Source organism: Fistularia commersonii, chromosome 23 (genome assembly GCF_037954325.1).
Source record: "Fistularia commersonii isolate RoL2024-O1a breed Wild chromosome 23, RoL_Fcom_v1.0, whole genome shotgun sequence".
Classification (NCBI taxonomy): Eukaryota; Metazoa; Chordata; class Actinopteri; order Syngnathiformes; family Fistulariidae; genus Fistularia; species Fistularia commersonii.
In genome coordinates, this window is record NC_141306.1 from 6,446,631 (window position 1) to 6,465,918 (window position 19,288).

The window sequence follows — 19,288 nt, forward strand, 5'->3', positions numbered from 1 at the left end:
ACATGGTTTACTCACAAAATTCTTTCTCTCTCTACTAAGAACATTAAAAGCCAGGATCCTTGCAGTTCTTTTCATTACAGAGGAGTCATAAGTCAAAAGGGCGACAACAATTAGCATGTTGTAAAACCAAACAATGTTTTTTTTTGTCGAAGACAAATTGGTGCAGAATAGTTTTTAATTCTAAAAAAAGGTGGTTTCAACACCCGAAGACACAAAGACAACAAAAAGACAAAAACAACAGGACCAACACAGAGCTGTTTGGTGAAACCATCACCTTACACAACTGATGAGGAGTCTGGTTTAGGCTAGCACAAAATCTCTGCAGATACTTCTCTACTGCTTGAGGAAACGTGGCTTACAATTCGTTCACCCCTACCAAGGTCTTGTCACTGTTCATACTATGAACAGAGTTCAATGACCGACCATACACATTAGCTACAATTTATTCACCAGTGATCCATATTTAATGTTAGCAATTGGAAAAGCATCTTACAGAGAGAGGTCTGATGATGTCTGATGATTGTAGACAGTTTTATAAGAAATATGTGATGGACATTAGATGCAAATGTCAATTATCCTAGGGAACATAGATGCAGCTCAAACAAGGGTAGGTTTGTTTGCTTATTTGTTGTTTTTTTTAGGGGACAGATACCAGTTTTAGTTTAATAAAGGGTAGAAGGAGGTTGTAATTTAGTCTAAGAATACAAAGCCCTTAGAGGATACCTTTGTTTTGTGATTTGATATTCTAAAAAATATTTCCGCTTACCTGATAATAACATGATTTGATGAGAAATGCACACACTGGATGATTGAGTATAAACGTTAATACATGATATGATGACATCACTGTTAACACATGCTCAGCAACACTGATATCATTATCAGGCTATCAGTAAGGATACAGAATTTTTCCCAGATTTGCACATTGTGTGTCAAACAATGTTGGCTGATGTTGCACAGCTAAGAACAGTGCATTCGTACCTTTCCAGTACCTCAGTGAGGAGCAGAAGCCCTTGTTTTGGCACATCCAGGTTGGTCAGCTGAAGAGCCTCATTCAAACTGCGCACCAGTGAATCAATGCCTGAAACACACAAATATTCATATTCTACTCCCAAACACTTTGCATAAGAAGACTGTCTCCACAGTCTCACGTCTACTGAACAATATGCTTTGGTTCTTAATGAGCATGAAGCTCTTTCATAGAATACTTGTGATATATGGGCGATGTATGCATCCACACTAATTAATTATACAATTCCAGTGGTAGATCTTGGTCATTCCTACGCAGAATCTGTCATTTATAGTAAACTTAATTTCCTCAAATTATGAATGTGGCTGTTCAACACCACAAGCACATAAACACCTTATTTTATTCACATAGCATGGTGCCAATGCTATTCATTGGCATCCCAAAATGTTCTTTCCTTTTTGCACAACCCAACTACCTCCATTCTAATTTTGCACTGCATTTTTTTTTTTGCTTTTCTCATATTTTCTATTTTGTTTTGCTTCTTTTCTGCTGTTTTTTTATTATATGCAATGCTGCTGTAACAATTGAATTTCCCAAACATGGGATCATCAATAAAGTCCATCTTGTGTTATCTTATGTGATGTACAAACAAATGCCATAGCCCCAGCTTTCTTTTTTTTATTTCAACTTCCTCTTTCCTAGCATGGGCCTTGTTTGATATTTCAGTGTGAACCTTCAAGTTTTAATATTTAATCATTCCCTTGTTTTTTTCTAAAGTGCCACTAGTGCTTTTACAAAAATTGTTTTTTAACCCTTTTCAAATACTGTATTCTGTTTATATTGTCCTATGTATTGTGGTTCTATATTTTGAGTTGATACATGCCTCCTCACCTCATGTTATTTCCTATTTTGTAATGTATGATGAAACTGACTGAACAGTTATGTTGGCAATATACACTCAACTGACATAATTGCATATTTGTAAAGACAAGAAAAAACAATTCGAACAACAGTCTATATCATAGCCTTTGAAAAGGAAACCTTATTCTAACAATTTTGCAGTTGTTGGGCACAGCTTGATGGAACTATTTATCTGCATGCAGTGCTTTCCTTATATGTTCTTGTGGTCTGTATCTACCATAAAATACCTTGGTATACTAAACTGTCATCAAGTCAAATCTACATGCAATTCATGTAGATTCATGATCAGCCTTATAGGGAAATTAATTGCACGAAGCTTTTGTTAATTCTCTGTCATTCTCAGGTAGCTAGTTTGTTACTTTTAGGTGGCTTAGCTTGTTTTAGCAAATATCCATTGCCTCTGCCTGTTACTAAATTGTGGATCAAGGTTAAACCATTAAGCCCACACAGGGAAGGTTATGATCTTTAGGATTTCCTGCCTATTCTGTGGATCCTCTCTCACCATAGATAGAGTGACATTGGGAGAAGAAGACTGGATCTTCGGTCAGTAAGACCAAGCAGCTGTAGGCAGACCAAAGCAGCACCTCACTTCTGGAACTGGCAAGACAGTCAAACAGAAACTCTGAAGAGAGAAAGAGGAAGCGATTTTTGTGGTGATGTTGAGGGCCACACAAATCTTACTGTAAAAAATGTATTTCAGTCTGAAACTTTTTTTTTTTTTTACAGAGCGCGACATTTGATAATGGGGTCAATGGGCCCCTCTGACATTTTTCTTTTGCAGTAAAAGTTCTACACAAATGCACTTTTCTATAACAATTTTATATTAATTGTCAGAATTATCCTTTTTTAAATGGTAAATCCAAGCCACCTGGGGATGAGCAAAACAAAAACAATTCTACCTTATTATCTGTGGAAAAGAGTTGAAGAGACAGGTTCAAGCAGGTCGGAGTGGATGGAGAAAAGTGTCAGGGGTACTATGTGATAGAAGACAATCAGCCATAATGAAAGTAAAGGTGTACAAGACAGTGGTGAGACCAGCGATGCTGTATGGCCTTAGAATCAGTTCCTATGACAAAAAGACAGGAGGCAGAGCTAGAGGTTACAGAGATGAAGATGCTAAGGTTCTCTTTGGGAGTGACCAGGATGGATAGGATCAGGAATAAGTCTATCAGAGGGACGGCTCATGTGAGATGTTTTGGAGAGAAGGTCAGAGAATGCAGACTGAGATGGTTCGGTCATGTAAAGAGGAGGGAGGGTGAATATATTGGTAGACGGATGTCGGGCAGGAAGTTTCGAGGAAGACCAAAGAGAAGATTTATGAACGTAACTCGTGTGAGAGAGGAGGATACAGAGAATAGGGTTAGATGGAGAAGGTTGATTCACTGTGGCAGCCCCGGAAGGGAAAAGCCGAAAGAAGATCTAGAGTCAGATAATACAAGCGTTTGTAAAGAACATCTCAAAATCCAGTGAAGTCGATGAAAATCTCAACCCCATATTGTTTAAGCATGACTTCTTATGAGTAATCGAAAGTCTGTTATCATTAAATTGAAAACATTTGACTCTTGCTCTTGTCTTCTGAATTTTTCATGATTTATCAATTCTGTTTGACAATACTATTCTGTAAAGTCTGACCACAGGCCATGATTTACCTCGAGGACAGACAAACCTGATGTATAGTAATAAGAGTAAGATAATTACTTTGAGAGAAAAAATGTTAAGTGCATCAAACAGCTATCACATTGTCAGTTTTGCATAGTAACACAAAGACAAGATAATCTAAATTAAATAAAAACAACACATGATTGTCTTTATTTTTTTGGCCCGATAGAAACAGACTTAACGCAGTACAAATATGAAAAGTTAACGAGAAGCACAGAGAAATGATTGCGAAACGTAGATAATCAGGGAGTTATAAAGGAAAAGCATATATTATTCTATTGGTGAGAAAACAAAGAGGACAGGAACAAGGATGGACATTTTTGTGTGTTTGTGTGTGAATATTACCAGGTACGTCAGCTTTGATAAAAGGAGAGCCATACTGACTGGGAGAATGAACCAGAACAGAAGCAATACACTTCGCACTGGTCACCTGCATGGCTTCATCACCACTCAGCAACAACTGTAGAACACAGTTAAAGGGCTGTATTAAGAATTGATTGATAGAGTGGTTACAGTTTCATTTGTATGTGTAGGATGAGATAAGACATCAAGGTTAGATTCTGCAACACATCCAGAGACGGATAGAATAATAGTATCACAATCAACTACAGATTAATTCCCTGTGCTGCTGTTTGGGATTGTATAAAGGACTATCATGTAACAGTAATAAGAATGCATGGGCATGATATGGTAACTGTTTTGTGCGTGTTCCTTCAGCTTTCTCTTCAAGGGTCACCACAGTGAATCAACCTCCTTCATGTAACTCTATTCTCTGTATCCTCTTCTTTCACACCAACTAATTTCACATCCTCTTTCATTACATCCATAAATCTTCTCTTTGGTCTTCAAAGAGCCTGGCAGTTCCAACCTCAGCGTCCTTCTACCGATAGTCAGTATTCCTCCTCTGCAAAGGATCAAACCATCTCAGTCTGGCCTGTCTGACCTAATCTCCAAAACATCTAACATGTGCTGACCGTCTAATGGTCTAAATCCTAAACCTATCCATCCCTGTCACTTCCAAAGAGAACCTCAACATCTGTACCTCTGTTTCCGTCTTTCCCTCAATATCTCTAAACAATACAGCACGGGTTACCCCTGACAATTTGCTCTAGCCATTCCAACCTACTTAAACCATTTTTTCCCAAGTTTACATATTCTCCATTGCTCTGAACTATTGACCCTATGTACTTAAAACCCTCCAGCTTCTTTATCTCCACTCCCCGTAGCCTCACAATTCCACTCATTCACACACATATATTCTGTCATGTTGTGACTAACCTTCATTCCTCTCCTTTCCAGAGCATACCTCCACCTCTCAAGATTTTCCCCCACCTGCTCCTTGTTCTCACTACAGATCACAATGTCATCAACTAACAGATTTTGATAATTGTTATCTACAAACTGTTTTGTACATGTATTGTCCATAGGTAAATTTCTACTTCTAATAACAATGGATCTGGTGGATGAAATTAATAGGTAGAGCTTTCATCAATATATTTTACACTAAGTGATACAAAAAATTTAGAGGGACTAGTTAGAACACAATATGTATATTAAATTACTGTCATTGCCATTGCTGTTTTTTTCTATACTCTTACAAAATACAACTAAAGGGGTGTGAAAACATATTTAAGATGTATTTAAGGTAAAATTTAAGGTTTTTCCCCGGCTAATCTTAAACAGTAATTTGGCTGTGTCTAAATATATTACAAAATATGTTACAGTACACAAAATTTGTTTGATGTATTTTGTCTGATTGAGACAATTGCATCTTCAAATATATATCTGATAATGATAAAAAGCTATTAGTATTGCTGAATAATTATTTATTTCGTAAAGATTTAACACAACTCAGTGAACATCAGTGATGTAAAAAGTAAGAAGTCCTATTACAAGCTTGATATGCTATGTGTCAATGCACTGAAAAATCTAGCTTGATGTACACATTGATTTCCCAGACATGAAGCAAAAACACTGGTCCAGAGGAAAGAAGCCCCGAATCCCCTTTCAAAGGAACATTAATCCAGGATTAGAACTTCTTGTTATTATTATCCTCAGCCCCAGAATGTGGGTTTCGAGGATGGGAGCAGGATGTTTTGATAGAGACCTTTTTCAGTAAGAGAGGCAGGCGGCAGTGGTCATGGGGCTGTTGCTCTTGGTTTTGGATGAGGCTCTGCCTGTTGTTGATGGGGATTTTCTGATTCTCCTCACACATGAGCTGATCTCCAGGGCCGTTCATAAGAACTGACACTGCATCTTCCCGCTGCACTAGTAGCCACAGAAGGCCTATCAAATGACAGAAAAGACATAGAAACAAATGAAGATCATATGAATAAAAGGTTATACAAATACCAACATGTTACAAGCAATGATTGAGGGTAAGCATAGCAGAAGTTGCACCACATGAAAATGTTAGAGGGTTCATTTTGCATTGTGCTGAGGACTTGTAATGATGCAAGAGAAAATTAAGAGTTGACAATGCAGGTGACATACTGTATACTTATAAACAACTATATTTTGAATATTTCAGCCTTTTGTATTTGTGACACATTTGTGACAATGACCATTTTTGATCACACTTACACTAAATTGCAGAATAAATAAAACTTACAGTAATAAATGCAAAAACATTGCTTTACTACCATCCAACTATTCATCATAACACTAATGGGATAACACAGATACATACTGTAATTGTGAACTAAAGAGAGAAATGACTATATTATTTCATGGCTTCATATGAAGAAAATTATGCTTTAACATGCTTTCTAGAAAAGCAAAATGTTTCATTGGAAAAATATCCCACTGAAATCATTCAAGTTGCTTTTCTCAATCAGGATGGATAAAAAGGTTAAGATTAAACCAGGATGCAATCAGCAACAAGAGCAGAATATTCCTTTGTGTCATAAAAGCTGAACATTAAAACATTAATTTAGACCTAAAGTGAATACCCCAGTGGTATCAAAGAGCTGAGGAGGAATCTAATAAGCAATATCATAAGGGTAAAGTTTTTTTGATTTGTTTTTTTTCTTCTTCAATAACTTCTCTGAACCTAGCATGGACCTCCATTCTCGTTATCACCACGGCACACAATGGCTGGAATAAGCTGCATTAACTCTATCCTACAAGATAGCAACAGCCTGCAATCTCCTAATAATCACTCGTCTTTTCTTGGCTAGCCAAATGCTTAGGAAGATTCTGGATCTTTATTACAAGGATGATAATGAAAGTGTTATTTTATGAGTTGCTCACTTGAAAAAAGGAGCAGTTCTATTACATTATTAATAACCTGTACTGAGTAGGGTGAAAGCTGCTTGCAATGTCACAGTTGGCAATTAAATATTTTATTCTTCTTTCTAAGCCCATATTAAATAATTTTTATCCTGATTTTCTTCCAGAAGGTTGTGATAGCTTTTTGTTTTTTCTATGTCAGTTTCAGACTGACTGGAGTTGTCATATACACCAATTTTATTTAATTTTCACATCATCCTCTCCTTACCTTAACTGTCATAATGCTGTGTGTCTTTATTCACTTAGTTATAGTGTATTGAGCTCGATGTCCTTTAATCCTTTGGATGGGAACTCAGTCTAAGTCCATGTGAAATTGAAAATGTCTTAAAAGATATGAATAATACATAGGACATTTCATCTACGCAGATAATAATACCCTACAGAATGCCACAATCATACCCTGTGAAGAAGGTCAGTTTCTCCGAGGAGAAAAACCGACTCCATAGGACTCATGCCACCCTCTCATATAGACCTGAGAACTTCCACTTCCCATAGTAGCGTTATCATTCACTACAGCAGCTTGAGACAACACCCTGGCTGTGCTTCAGACAGCTGAAATATAAATCTTGTGAGCTTGCCGAAATAATGCAATATTTTTTTATACAGATGAGGGGGAAAAAATCTATAGATGTATCATCATAAATTCCATCTTTGGCTTGCTTCACTTCAAGCTATTTCTAGGCGTTTAGAAAAGAAATATGGTCAGACTCACACTATCATTTTGAGAGTAGTGTATAGTTTCCATCCATTTTAGTTTAATTTTTTGAATCACTATTTTAATATACTTTTTAATGGAATTCAACCAAGTTTGCAGTCACTTTTTTAAATGGATCCAGAAGCTAACTTTTTGCCATAAAATCCATACATTCATGAATCCATTAGTCATGCAGCTAAAATTAAATTCACCTATCATAAACCAGAACTGAAATCTGGGCGGCAGTATTTTACAGAAAAATTGTCAACTATTTCAAAGTGACCCACACCAAAATTGACTGAGCTCTGTTATAAGCCCGGTGTATCAGCAGCAACTACAAATTCTAAGCACATATAAAATCTCCTGGTTGGAGGCAAATGAGAAATCTTAAAATAACTAAAAAAGATTAATCAAACTGAAAGATGTCCATCTCACCAGTACAACTGGTGATGAGCTGAGTGTAGCTTGCGTTAGCCAAAGTCTTCAGCAGTAAACCACACACCCGGTCTCTGATGGCAGTGGGCAGGGATTGGAACCCCGAGCCCCCAGCTGCCCCCAACACTTTGAGCCACACACAGATGACTGAAGCTTGAAGTGTTTCATCAGGATACAGCCAGGCTGAGTACAGGTGCTCAAGCAAAGGTCCTAGATGTTGAGAAAAACCAAACAAACAAAGGTGGCTATACAATGAGCTTATAATCTGAGTAACAGGGAATTACTGTGTGTCTTGGTATGCCTTGAGATATTCTATAAAGGAGGGAGCACAAACTGTGGGGATCAACAATTTACACCAACAAAAAGAAGCTTAAACATACCTTGCATGAGATGAAAAAAAATCTTTCAGATTTTCGAAACAAGTAAAAAAATGAAGGAAGAGGAAGAATAGAGAAACATAAGGATAGTGTTAAAACGAGAGAACGTACAGAGAAAGGAGTAACGATGTTGTAAAGAGATTGATGTAGTGGAGGGAGACCAAGTCAGGCGGTTGAAGAGAAAGAGACAAAAAAGAAAGATCAACATGTGAGGAAAGTTGTAAGAGAAGTAACAAAGTGATGCAAGTTGGTACCAACCCAGTTTCTATGATAAAAGGGTAGCATTTGTATTTTTTTTTTCACATATGAGACAAAACACAATGTTTAGACTATCTGCAGCTTGATTAAATGAAATTAATGCCTGATGGAATTTACTTTACAGTGATTGGCAGATTTAATTTCTCCGTGTAAGGAGACTAGCTTGGACTTGAAACCAAAACTGCCCTTGTTTTATTGTGTCATCACTGAGATTTTAGTTATTTTGGATTAAGAAGTATTGCAACTAGATTTGTTCATTAATTATTATTGTTAGTTACAGTACTTTATGAAGCACAATAGAAAGCTACTGCTACTCCCTGTTCTCAATATATCCCTGCACAGACAAGAGCAGAGAACATCAGACATGACATTACATATATCTGATTTACCATTGGTTGAATTACATGCAATAAAAGTAATAGTTTGGGAGCTCAAGCAAGTAACTTCAGTTGGAATAACGGACTAATATTCAATCTGTACTTTCATTTCTGACATTAAATCCTTTCTAAATAATGGGCCTTATTACAGGTTATCAGGTGGACTTATGAATTATGAAACAGTCCAGAGGAAGAGAGAAACAGGGAGCTTATGATGTATCTTCTTTTACTTACTCACTTGCGGATATTAATATTTCATAAAATAAATATTTGCATTATGAATACATTTGATGGGAAACCAGTTTAACAAGTATATACACAGAATAAAGGAAATACATATACATTAACTATAGTGTACTAAAGCCATTTTTTTACAGTGTTGATGAATTCTATTTCTATTTCTGTTTCTGTTGACTCATTTACCGAGTCCTGTTGGTAATAGCATCACTTCTTACATCTAAGGAAACTCATTACTGTGTCCAGTTACTGTGGTCTGTGTACCATAGCAGGGGAATAAAATATTGTCAATGGCTTTATCTTGGGTCTTTTTTTGATGAATTCATCTCCATTCAATCCCAGCAGCTTTCGTGAAGCAAGTTTAGTTTGGGTTAACTTTTCTCTTTGTTTATGGGTTTTTCATATCCTTTGAAAATGTGTACCGTCAATCCATGTTAAAACTGTAAACAGCTCATTAGCCGGCACCTTGGACCATCAAAAACACTGAAGGTTCATCAAACAGACAGCACCTACAGATTAACTAAACCCAGTATCTGTTGACATTTCTTCTCTACTACAGAGCAACTACCAAATAAGTCATTATTCATTGTGCGAAGGTAAAAGTATCAAAACACTGTGCGTGTGTGCATGCTGACAGGATGAAAGTAGCTGAAAAGACATTTGAAAATGCTGATGCTCAACAAGGACCAAATTTCAACCCCTATGTCACACCTTTTTAAGGGTCCAGCCTTGAGCCTCCTCCACACTAAAGATTTAATAAGATAAAAAAAAATCAGGACAACCACATTTTGCGACTTACCTGTAGATCTAATGAACCTGGGTTCAGCACCATTTGTATTGAGTGTGGACAGTACAATGGTGAGACCAAATTAACTGCAGCCTGGAATGCAAGTCATTACAGTCATAGTTTCACATAGTCCAGTGACACCAACAATGAAGTCACCATGCAGGTTTACAGTTGGAGTTATGTCACTGGAGAAAATGAATAGGAGAGGGGAACAGGTGGTAACACCTAAATAAATGAGTTGAACACAAATCATCAGCTTGTTTGGCTCTATCACCTCCATTTTGTGGAGCAAGATTTCTCTTGGTTAATAAGTATGTTGACATGAGTTTTGGAATTTCCTACAATGTCAGGCTAATGTCCCAACATCTCTGGTCCTAAGATGATGTCAAGAGCCAACTCTCCCTCCTTGGACTATGCAAACCACAAACTTAAAATAAAGAATAACCATATCTACTATCCCTCTGCATGCAAACAGCCAAGTTTCTGCCTTAATGTGCATAGAATGTAGAGCAGGTCAGATCACCGGGTCAACAGTCTCTCAAAAGCTTTTATACAAATTCCTCGGCTTAGTATGGAGGAAATTCGTCGAGTAGAGAGCAAAAACTACAGAAATAGGGGAAATATGATGAAATGTGAGATTGTAAATAAAGTGTGGACAGTGAAGCAGATTATAAAGGAGAATGGAAGGAGAGAGATGAACGGACTCTGAATGAGTGTGGATGAGAACCAGGGTAGAGGAGTGAAACTCAACACTGGACTCTGCATAAAACAGACCAAAACCCATGTTATATTAGAGGAGCTTTGAGACATATATGATTAAAACTGAAATACTGTAATTGATGTGGTCAAGAGTCAAGAATGTTGGGATTGGAGATAGGGCAATGACACCTCCTAAACATGATAGAAATGAACAGTTATGATTGTGAGAGCACAAGATTCATAGGGAAAGGAAATTTTAATAATAAAATGGGAAATTATATACACACACACACACACATATGTATACTATATGTGTGTGTGTGTGTGTGTGTGTGTGTATGTGTGTACATATATATTGTGTATGTGTGTGTGTGTATATATTCTGTGTGTATGTATATATATTCTGTATGTATGTATGTATATATATCTGTATGTATGTATGTATATATAAAGTAAAAAGCTCTTGTTTGGCTGGGAAAATAAATAGGTATTACATTTGCAGTATTTCCAGTTTGATCCACTTGGTCCTGTAAAACTGCACACCAACATTCAACTCCACATTGTTTCTAACAGATTATACGTGTTTCTCTCATCCTTTGTCCCTTCCTTCCACACTTTCTCATTCAGAACCTGGAGGGAAAAGATGCTAGCAATGTAAAAGAGAAGAAGAGGACAGAGACAGAAGCGATGAGATTAAGAAGCAGTTCATCAGTTTGACAGACAGTAAGAGAAAAATGTCGGAAGCTCTGGGCTCATGTTGTCATTACAGTATTGTTGTCATTAGTCCAAATAACCCCACAGAGAAGTGTTGAGTGACAAGACACAGAGACACACACCATCAATACTGGTAGCCTCACTTGCATCACTCACCAGACTGAGGGGCATATTCAGCCCCAAGAAAAACACAGAAAAACTATAATTTAAATGTAAATGTGGTGCATGGAAGACACTTGTGTAATGGAAGGAGACTGCATTTTTAACTCTTTTCACACCACTGATACTTGTTTAGGCTGTGGTATTTCAGGTTGGTATGTCAAATCATCAGACAAAATAGGACATATAAGAAACGATGGGAAAGCCAGTCTCTCAAAGAAGAACCTATTGGATGTGTGTGTCAAAATGAAGCTCAGTCTGATACAAAATGTCAGAGAAACCTTGTTTAAATTAGGACAAAAAGTTCTTACTCTGATTGAGATTTTTCATATACTGTAAATATGAGTTTCTTTACTTGCTTTATTTTTTTCATTTGGTTTCAAAGCAACATGAGGAGAAAAAAACTGAGCTTACTGCAGCAAAGATGAAAAGGAGTTTGGTTAGGGAGGTCCACTGTCATTCCTCACTGCATCCACTCAATAGGTCTTCTTGGAGAAAGAAGAACTCACAGCATCATGCTGTGCAGGGATATGGAGAATTTTAAGGGATAGACTATGGATGAATATGTGTTACCAACTATTATAGATTTTGTATTTTAGCAGTCCCTGGTGTGACACTGGCTGGAATTAAAAATGCAGACACTGTATTGATACATCACTACAGCTAGAGCATAGCGGAAATTGTTCATCTGAGCTCGAAAGAGGTGAACTGGGTATATTAAAGGGAAAGGATTAAAATATAGTTTTTCTTATTTGGCATAGGTGAGGCAGAAGAGTACAGCATGGCAAAGACCATTTCAAGAGTGGGAGAATGGTACAACTAATTTTCATGTGCATTCAGGATATAATTGAAAAGGGAAAAGATTGTCTGTAGGGAATAAACTGCCAATATCACCATGCAAAATACAGGGAATGCAGCAAATTAGATATTCTTTCATAACCTTCTATTCCACTTGGGTTTAAATTATACATAACTCATAGCCCTCAACCCCATCTTCCCCAGCTGCCCTTTCATAGCTTTGAATCTTGTATACCCTTTTCTGCACAATGAGGACAGTCAGCAGGTCGAACCTGATGAAATCTGGCCTCACTTGGAAAGTGGCCCATTCTAAGCTTAGAAGAAAATAAAATGACCATAGATCAGTATCGCAATGTAGGGTTGATGCGTTACTAGGGATAACTTTTGAGTTACTTGAGGATAACAGCATCTTGTTGAGGGCTTTCTTACCAGTGCAGTTTGTCACTGTGGTTACATATGCTGGAACTACCTGATACATTTAAGGTATAAAAATCACAGCTTTTTAGTCAATCAATATTCTTTGGAAATCACAATTTCATTTGTGGAACAGAGATACTACATTTTACAATGAATTTTACTCATATTTGCAGCTCCATGGAGAGAAAGGAGAGGATTTTAAATACTTGGAATCAACAATCCAAAATATTGGAGTGTGGAAAAGAGGTGGAGAAAAATGTGCAAGCATGTTGGAATGGGTGGAGACAAGTATTAGGGTGAATGTATGATACTAGAGTATCAGCAAGAATGGAAAATATACAAGACAGTGTTGAGACTCGCCATATTGAGGGGCTTAAGAGACTGAGCTTGAGGTAGCAGAAATGAAAATGCTGAGGTTCTATTTGGGAATGCGGAAGTTGGATGAAGTAAGGAATGAGTCCATCAGAGAGACAGCACATACCAAATGTTTTGGGCATAAAATCAGAGAGGCCAGACTGAGGTGGTTTGGAAATGTAGAAGACACAGGGAATATATTGGTGGAATGATGCTGAGGTTGGAACTACCACGCAGAGGGCCTTGAGGAAGACAAAGTAAGGAATGTATGGATGCTGTGAAAGACAACATGAAGTTAGTTCATGTTAGAGAGAATAAAGAGAATAGAGATAGATGGAGGGAGATGATTTGCTATGGCGGCCCCTGAAGAGAAAAGCCAAAAAGATAAGCAGATGTTTGCTTCAATGTGAACAAGAAAACCTGGGTTATTTTAATAACTGATAACCTTAGGGAATCTGTGTGCACCCAAATGGGATATATTTGTGACGTCAAGACTGATTCCTTAAAACGATCCTGGATATGATGAACTTGCTTCTCAATATAGAGCCCAGCTCCTCAATTACAAATTGATGTTATGCACTCTTACATTGCATAATGGCAAATATGTAATTAAGAGTGCAATTTAGAAAAATAAATGAAAATGCTACTTTGAAAAATTATACTATTTGATCAATAGAATAATGTTTCTTTCAGTCTAATGTGATGACATGTGGCTGTGAGCTGTAGCCTCACTGTGGTGATTGACCAGGCTCTGCAACATGGCTGGGACCGTATCCATCAGACTCCCCAGGAAGTTGAACGTAGACATGAAATCCTTAACACTGAACTGGTCACTCAGCTAGAAAGAGAATGTAAGAAATAATATTGCTTTGGTACAGTAATACAGAAGAACATAAAGATGAAAAGAAAATGTACTTATCAATTGGATAAAGTTATACAGATGTTGATTCCTACATGATGTGATAATTTGGGTGTTAAATTGATACATCCCAAACTTTAATTTACTGTATGATTTTATAGACTGTGTAATCTCATGCTCCTGAAAATTCTAGTTGAAAAGGCTTTTTTGGTGTCATATCATAATAATTATGCTATGAAATACTTTAAAATACTATTAAATTAAACAATCACAACTCAAGTGAAAATACAAATACCAAAGGTTCAAAATTGTACACTAGAAAGACAAAATAAATTTTACACTCTGCCTATATATCCGTAAAGGTACAATACTGAACATTTCGTAATTTGAAAGTATATTATTAGTTGTATCAGGCACAGAGACCTTAACTTGAATAACCTAAGAGAATGACCTGTAGTTGTAAAAAGTTCAAAACTACCCAGAGACATGTTCCCACTCACATACACTGTAACATACCTTTCTGCATTCACAATGGAATTTTATTCAATACCAATTCTTTTAACATTTTAATACTTAGGATAAATTATAATCAGGTAAAGAACATCTGTCTGCAATATGTTAATTTTGACAAAATTTCAGCATCTAATGCTGAATGACATGTACACATTCTGTTTACTGAAAAAATGTGGCAGGAAGCATTGCAGTCTACAAAGGCACTTCAAACACTTAAGGACAAGCAATTTCCCCAGGTAGAGGAGAAATTTCTTTTTTTATTTATACTTATTTTTCTTACCTGTTTGTGTATATGATCCAAAACAAACTGACACAACATATCACTCTGGAGGTCCAAAAGAAGCAGAACCAGAACTGAAACACACGTGCATGATCAAAACACACACACGCAAACACATAATTATTAAATATACAACATATACATTACAGTGAAATACCTATGTTGTTGGAAAAAAAATCATAAAATACAGTTCAGAACTTGAGGTTTTTTAAGGCTGTTCCACTCATCTCATAAATGTACTGTCTGTGACAAAGTGTGTTCCTTCAGAAAACTTGGACCTTGATATACTAATCATTGCAGGCTACAAGCTGCAAAAATGATTTACAAAACCGACAGAATATGAATCACAAACAACATTCAGCCACTAATCATTCAAGAGTCATTATTAAAGGTAACAAAATTTTCCTGGATCTAAATATTTATTAATGGTGTTTTCACCTATAATCATGAATGAAATTTGTAGTTGCTTGGGCAATTTACAAAAACGTTTTTTTTCTTGTTTACAGCAGACCTTTTGCATGACAAAACGATCAATCATGACAATAAGTGGCTGACTGCAGCTGCAGGCCAACTGTGAATACAGTTCTGGAGCTCTCCAGCCAAAGCAAGGCTCTAATAAGCTGGCCTCCTTATAAATGTGTTCTGTTGATGTTACACTCAAAAAAAAACCTTTGGTCTCCTCAAAGACAGACATAAAAATATTAATATTCTCTAAATGTGAAATGCAATGACAATGTCAAATTTTAGGCATTCTTCCGACTGTAACTGCAAAGTATACTCTAAGCCTTTTCAATAGAGCTGGTATAAAATTGGTTAGCCATTTGAATTCACCCAAATATTTTGCCTTTGGAAGACAGTGCTACAATAAACTGAATCTGAATCCTTATCAAACTGTTTGCTCGATAAGAGGCCAATATGAAGACACGAGAAAGGATTTGAGGAGCAAAACAACTCTCAGTGTGTCTTTGTTTGAGTCTGTAAATATGCATGTGTTTTACCACAAACACTTAGTGGGAGTTATGTAAAGAGCACCGCGGTTTCAATTCACCTTGGTCAACCTTTTCCAGAGTGGCTGGGTCCTTGGTAGTGTGAAGCAAATCTTGGAAAAGAGCAGCAAAGAAAGACTGAACTTCATGATCCACAACATAACACAGTTGTCATATAAAGAAACATCAGAGGGGAAACGGACAATAAATATGTAACCAATTTTGGCAAAGGTATCATTTTTATTTTGTTCTTGTTTTAAATCATTTTTAACACTCTGTTAGTAACATCTTTTGACTTTCAGGGGGAAGTTAGAAAATAAGGTAATCGATAAAAAAATAATAAGTGAAACTTTCTCACCACAAAACTAGACAGCTTCCTGTCATCTCTAGAGGAGTTTCAAAGGTGGATGATACTATGAGGGGGTGAAGGGTAAAAAAAAGGAGAATCCCACCAAACAAAAAACAAGGGACAGTCTAAAGAATATTCAAAAGCTGGAAAAGGGAAAGCATAAAAGTACAGTATGCATTGATGTCCCTTCTCTAAGGACAAACCCCCTTTCAATGAAAATAAGAGACCAACTAAAAGCTCAGAGTAAAATAATTTATAATCTATAAAACAATAATCCTTGCAATTAACCAAACATTCAGCAACAGCGTCCACATGATCCCAGGACTCATCAATCCTAATATTTAGTTGCATGTGAATTTCATACAAGCAATAAATGATGCAACAACACACCTCAATAAACACCGGTACTGTCCAACATCAACATCCACTTCCTTCACCCATTTAACTAATCTGAAACTACTGATATGTTAAAATATAAACTTTTTTCAATAGGAATCCAATTCATGAATTGGTCCAGCCAGAAGTGTTTTGAAAAATTGTTTAGGTCGAAGGAATATGGTTCACAGCTTCTTTCCTTGTGGATTTTGGGAGATTACTGGACTAGCGTTGTTCACATTTGAACAATTACCAATAAAGTCCTAAAAGGAAAGAGGACTGAAAAACTACCACAGACAATCTGATTTCTGTGAAATTGTATTTATTACCTGTGGGATACAGGGGAAAACAAATGAATGGGGGGTGTCTTTATTTCATTTGTCATACCATGTACTGTACTCCAAGTAAAAAAAAAAACAGATGACATCATAACTGTTTACTTAAACAGGCCTGGGAAAAGAAATTTGTATATCTGAGAAGTATATAAGTAGGAAACATTGATCTTTACCATGAGTGGGTTGCTCAAGTACTAATTTAGTTAAATGTATTTGTATGTCAAATAATAGTACAATTACTGTGCATGCAACTACTTTCACTGTACTTTTAACATTCTCCTCGGGGTTTCAGCACCATTTCTTGAAAGTTTATTATTTATCGTGCTGTTCTGACTCGGTTTCTTACCCAGCAGAGATGCTGTGAAGCGCAAACAGAATCTATTGTCCTGTTGGAGCAGCTCACTCAGGGCTCCAGGGGAACTTCTCAGCACCACAGCGACCCCAGACAGGGCCAGGGACCTCCTGACTGACTGCATGGCAGAGGCAGAGATTTGAGGTTGCACAGTAAAACAATGGGATACCATGCATTGCTCTACAAATTCGTAGTGAAATAAGTAAATAAATTGATAAGCAAATAAACTCATAAAAAGCCTCCAGACAAATATTAAATGTACCACTTCCCAGAAGAATGCGTCCCTTGTCGGCAGTACAGTCGTATTTTCTTCAAATATCAAATATTCCTCACCGATACCTCCCGGCTCTCCATCATCTCCGTCACGCAGGCCACACAGAGTAGCGGCCCGTCGCTCTCTGCCGCCGCCAGTCGCCTGCTCCACCTCGGGTCGTGTCTGGCGTGAATCTTTTCGTAAATAACATCGACATTCGACATTTCGTCTGATGAAAAAAAAAACATAAGTAAAGGCACATCTTGATCGCCATATGAAATATAATAATTACATCTACACGTATGAAATGAAGACTAGATTAACTGCTAGCATACAAGCGTAAGACACGTGCTAAACTGCAACTAATGAGCAACTTGATATCCAAAAAAATAATTTTTGCGTGTTATAATTTAATTCTAAAAAAGGGAAGTTGGCACAATTCTCCTGGTCGACAAAGATAGTCGAAAACATAAACTAGCTACTGCTAACCGTGAGGTGAAGAGCGACAAGTCGTTAGCCGTTGACCGTGGCGGGGTTGCCAGATCACAAAGATCCCCAAACAAACATGGCTCGAGAAAACCACCAAATATTATCAAATTTTCACAGAAAGACAAATAAAACAAAACGGTCAAGAATGCGATAGTAAACGTATTATTCACCTATGCGACTTGCGACAGTAATATGTAAAGGAAATATAACAACCGTTGAGGGGTGAACTACTTGTAAACCACTCAAATAGACTGAAACCGCCAGAGTTCAAACGACAGAAATAAAACACTAACTTCACCATTAAAAACATCAAGATGATAAATATGACATTTTTTATCAATTGAGTTAAAAAGTTTGAGCATAAAATGTCAAGTGATATGATTTCAACAACATTTGGAAAGGGCAAACTATTGACCAGAGATTTCAATGTGTTTTAATTGGGCCAAAAAGGAAAGCAATAAAAAATGTGTGTAAAAAGTAAATAAGAGTGCACTAATACTGGCAGCACAAATTTTAGTTTAAATCACGCTTACACACAACAGGCAATTTTTCCTGACTAAAACAATGAATGATTAGATAACTTGAATTGTGAATGCTGATAGAGACTGGGCTCCTGTTGTGTGTTTGACCATCTGCATAATTATATTCCACAGTTTTGAAAATATATTTAATGTTCAGGTTTTTTTATTTTTATTTTATTTGAACTGCATTTGAAGTTTCAAAAGGTAGGACTTTATAAAAAAATTGTCTGATTATCCTCAGAATTTTGCCTCAGTGTCATCCAGGGCGGTGTAATTGTTGAATAATATGGTTCGAATGTACAGTGGGTTACTGAGTTTGTTTTGCTGCATCACTTTGTGATGAGGGCCACAATTTTGTTATTGCCATGACAACAAAAGCCTCTTGGCAACTGAGCAGCTATCTAATGATTGCGTGTGGGGGTGAGCTTACACCACTACTGAGATGTCAATTAATAACCTTGCACTACTTCTGCTCAAAAACAGTTCATTGCACATTAATGCAGAGTACAATATAGCACAGTCTGGGTTACTGTGCGGCCAGAATGATCCTGCGGGTCTGTGTGTATTGCATACTTCACAAGCGCACAATGTGTTTAGCCCTCACTGCTCCCTCTGATGTTTTGCAGACTAGTCTGTGTTTGTGGGTGCAGAAGATGGCCGCAGAGAGCAGCAGACCTGTAACAATATTTGTATGTGTTTGATCGGTCCCCTAATCCACCAGTGGCCCCTCTGAGGGGTGACCCACAGACAAAGGAACACTTCTCACTGCTGCTGAGGTAGGACCCCAATCACCTGGCCGCACACTTTGTGTCATATTTATTTATTTACA

General features: G+C 37.0%; 1 protein-coding gene across 1 annotated transcript in view; it reads right to left on the bottom strand.

Moving 5' to 3' along the window:
* mei1 (meiotic double-stranded break formation protein 1) overlaps positions 1-17,673 on the bottom strand; it is a 49,366-nt gene extending 31,693 nt beyond the window's left edge. Inside the window, exons 1-10 of the mRNA XM_086170110.1 lie at positions 17,530-17,673; positions 17,191-17,314; positions 15,848-15,898; positions 14,800-14,873; positions 13,880-13,985; positions 7,971-8,180; positions 5,658-5,836; positions 3,896-4,010; positions 2,394-2,513; positions 982-1,081 (exon numbers count right to left, since the gene is read on the bottom strand). Coding sequence (XP_086026236.1) covers positions 982-1,081; positions 2,394-2,513; positions 3,896-4,010; positions 5,658-5,836; positions 7,971-8,180; positions 13,880-13,985; positions 14,800-14,873; positions 15,848-15,898; positions 17,191-17,314; positions 17,530-17,673 — 1,223 coding nt within the window. The remainder of the gene's footprint in view (positions 1-981; positions 1,082-2,393; positions 2,514-3,895; positions 4,011-5,657; positions 5,837-7,970; positions 8,181-13,879; positions 13,986-14,799; positions 14,874-15,847; positions 15,899-17,190; positions 17,315-17,529) is intronic.
* Positions 17,674-19,288: the final 1,615 nt, after the last annotated feature.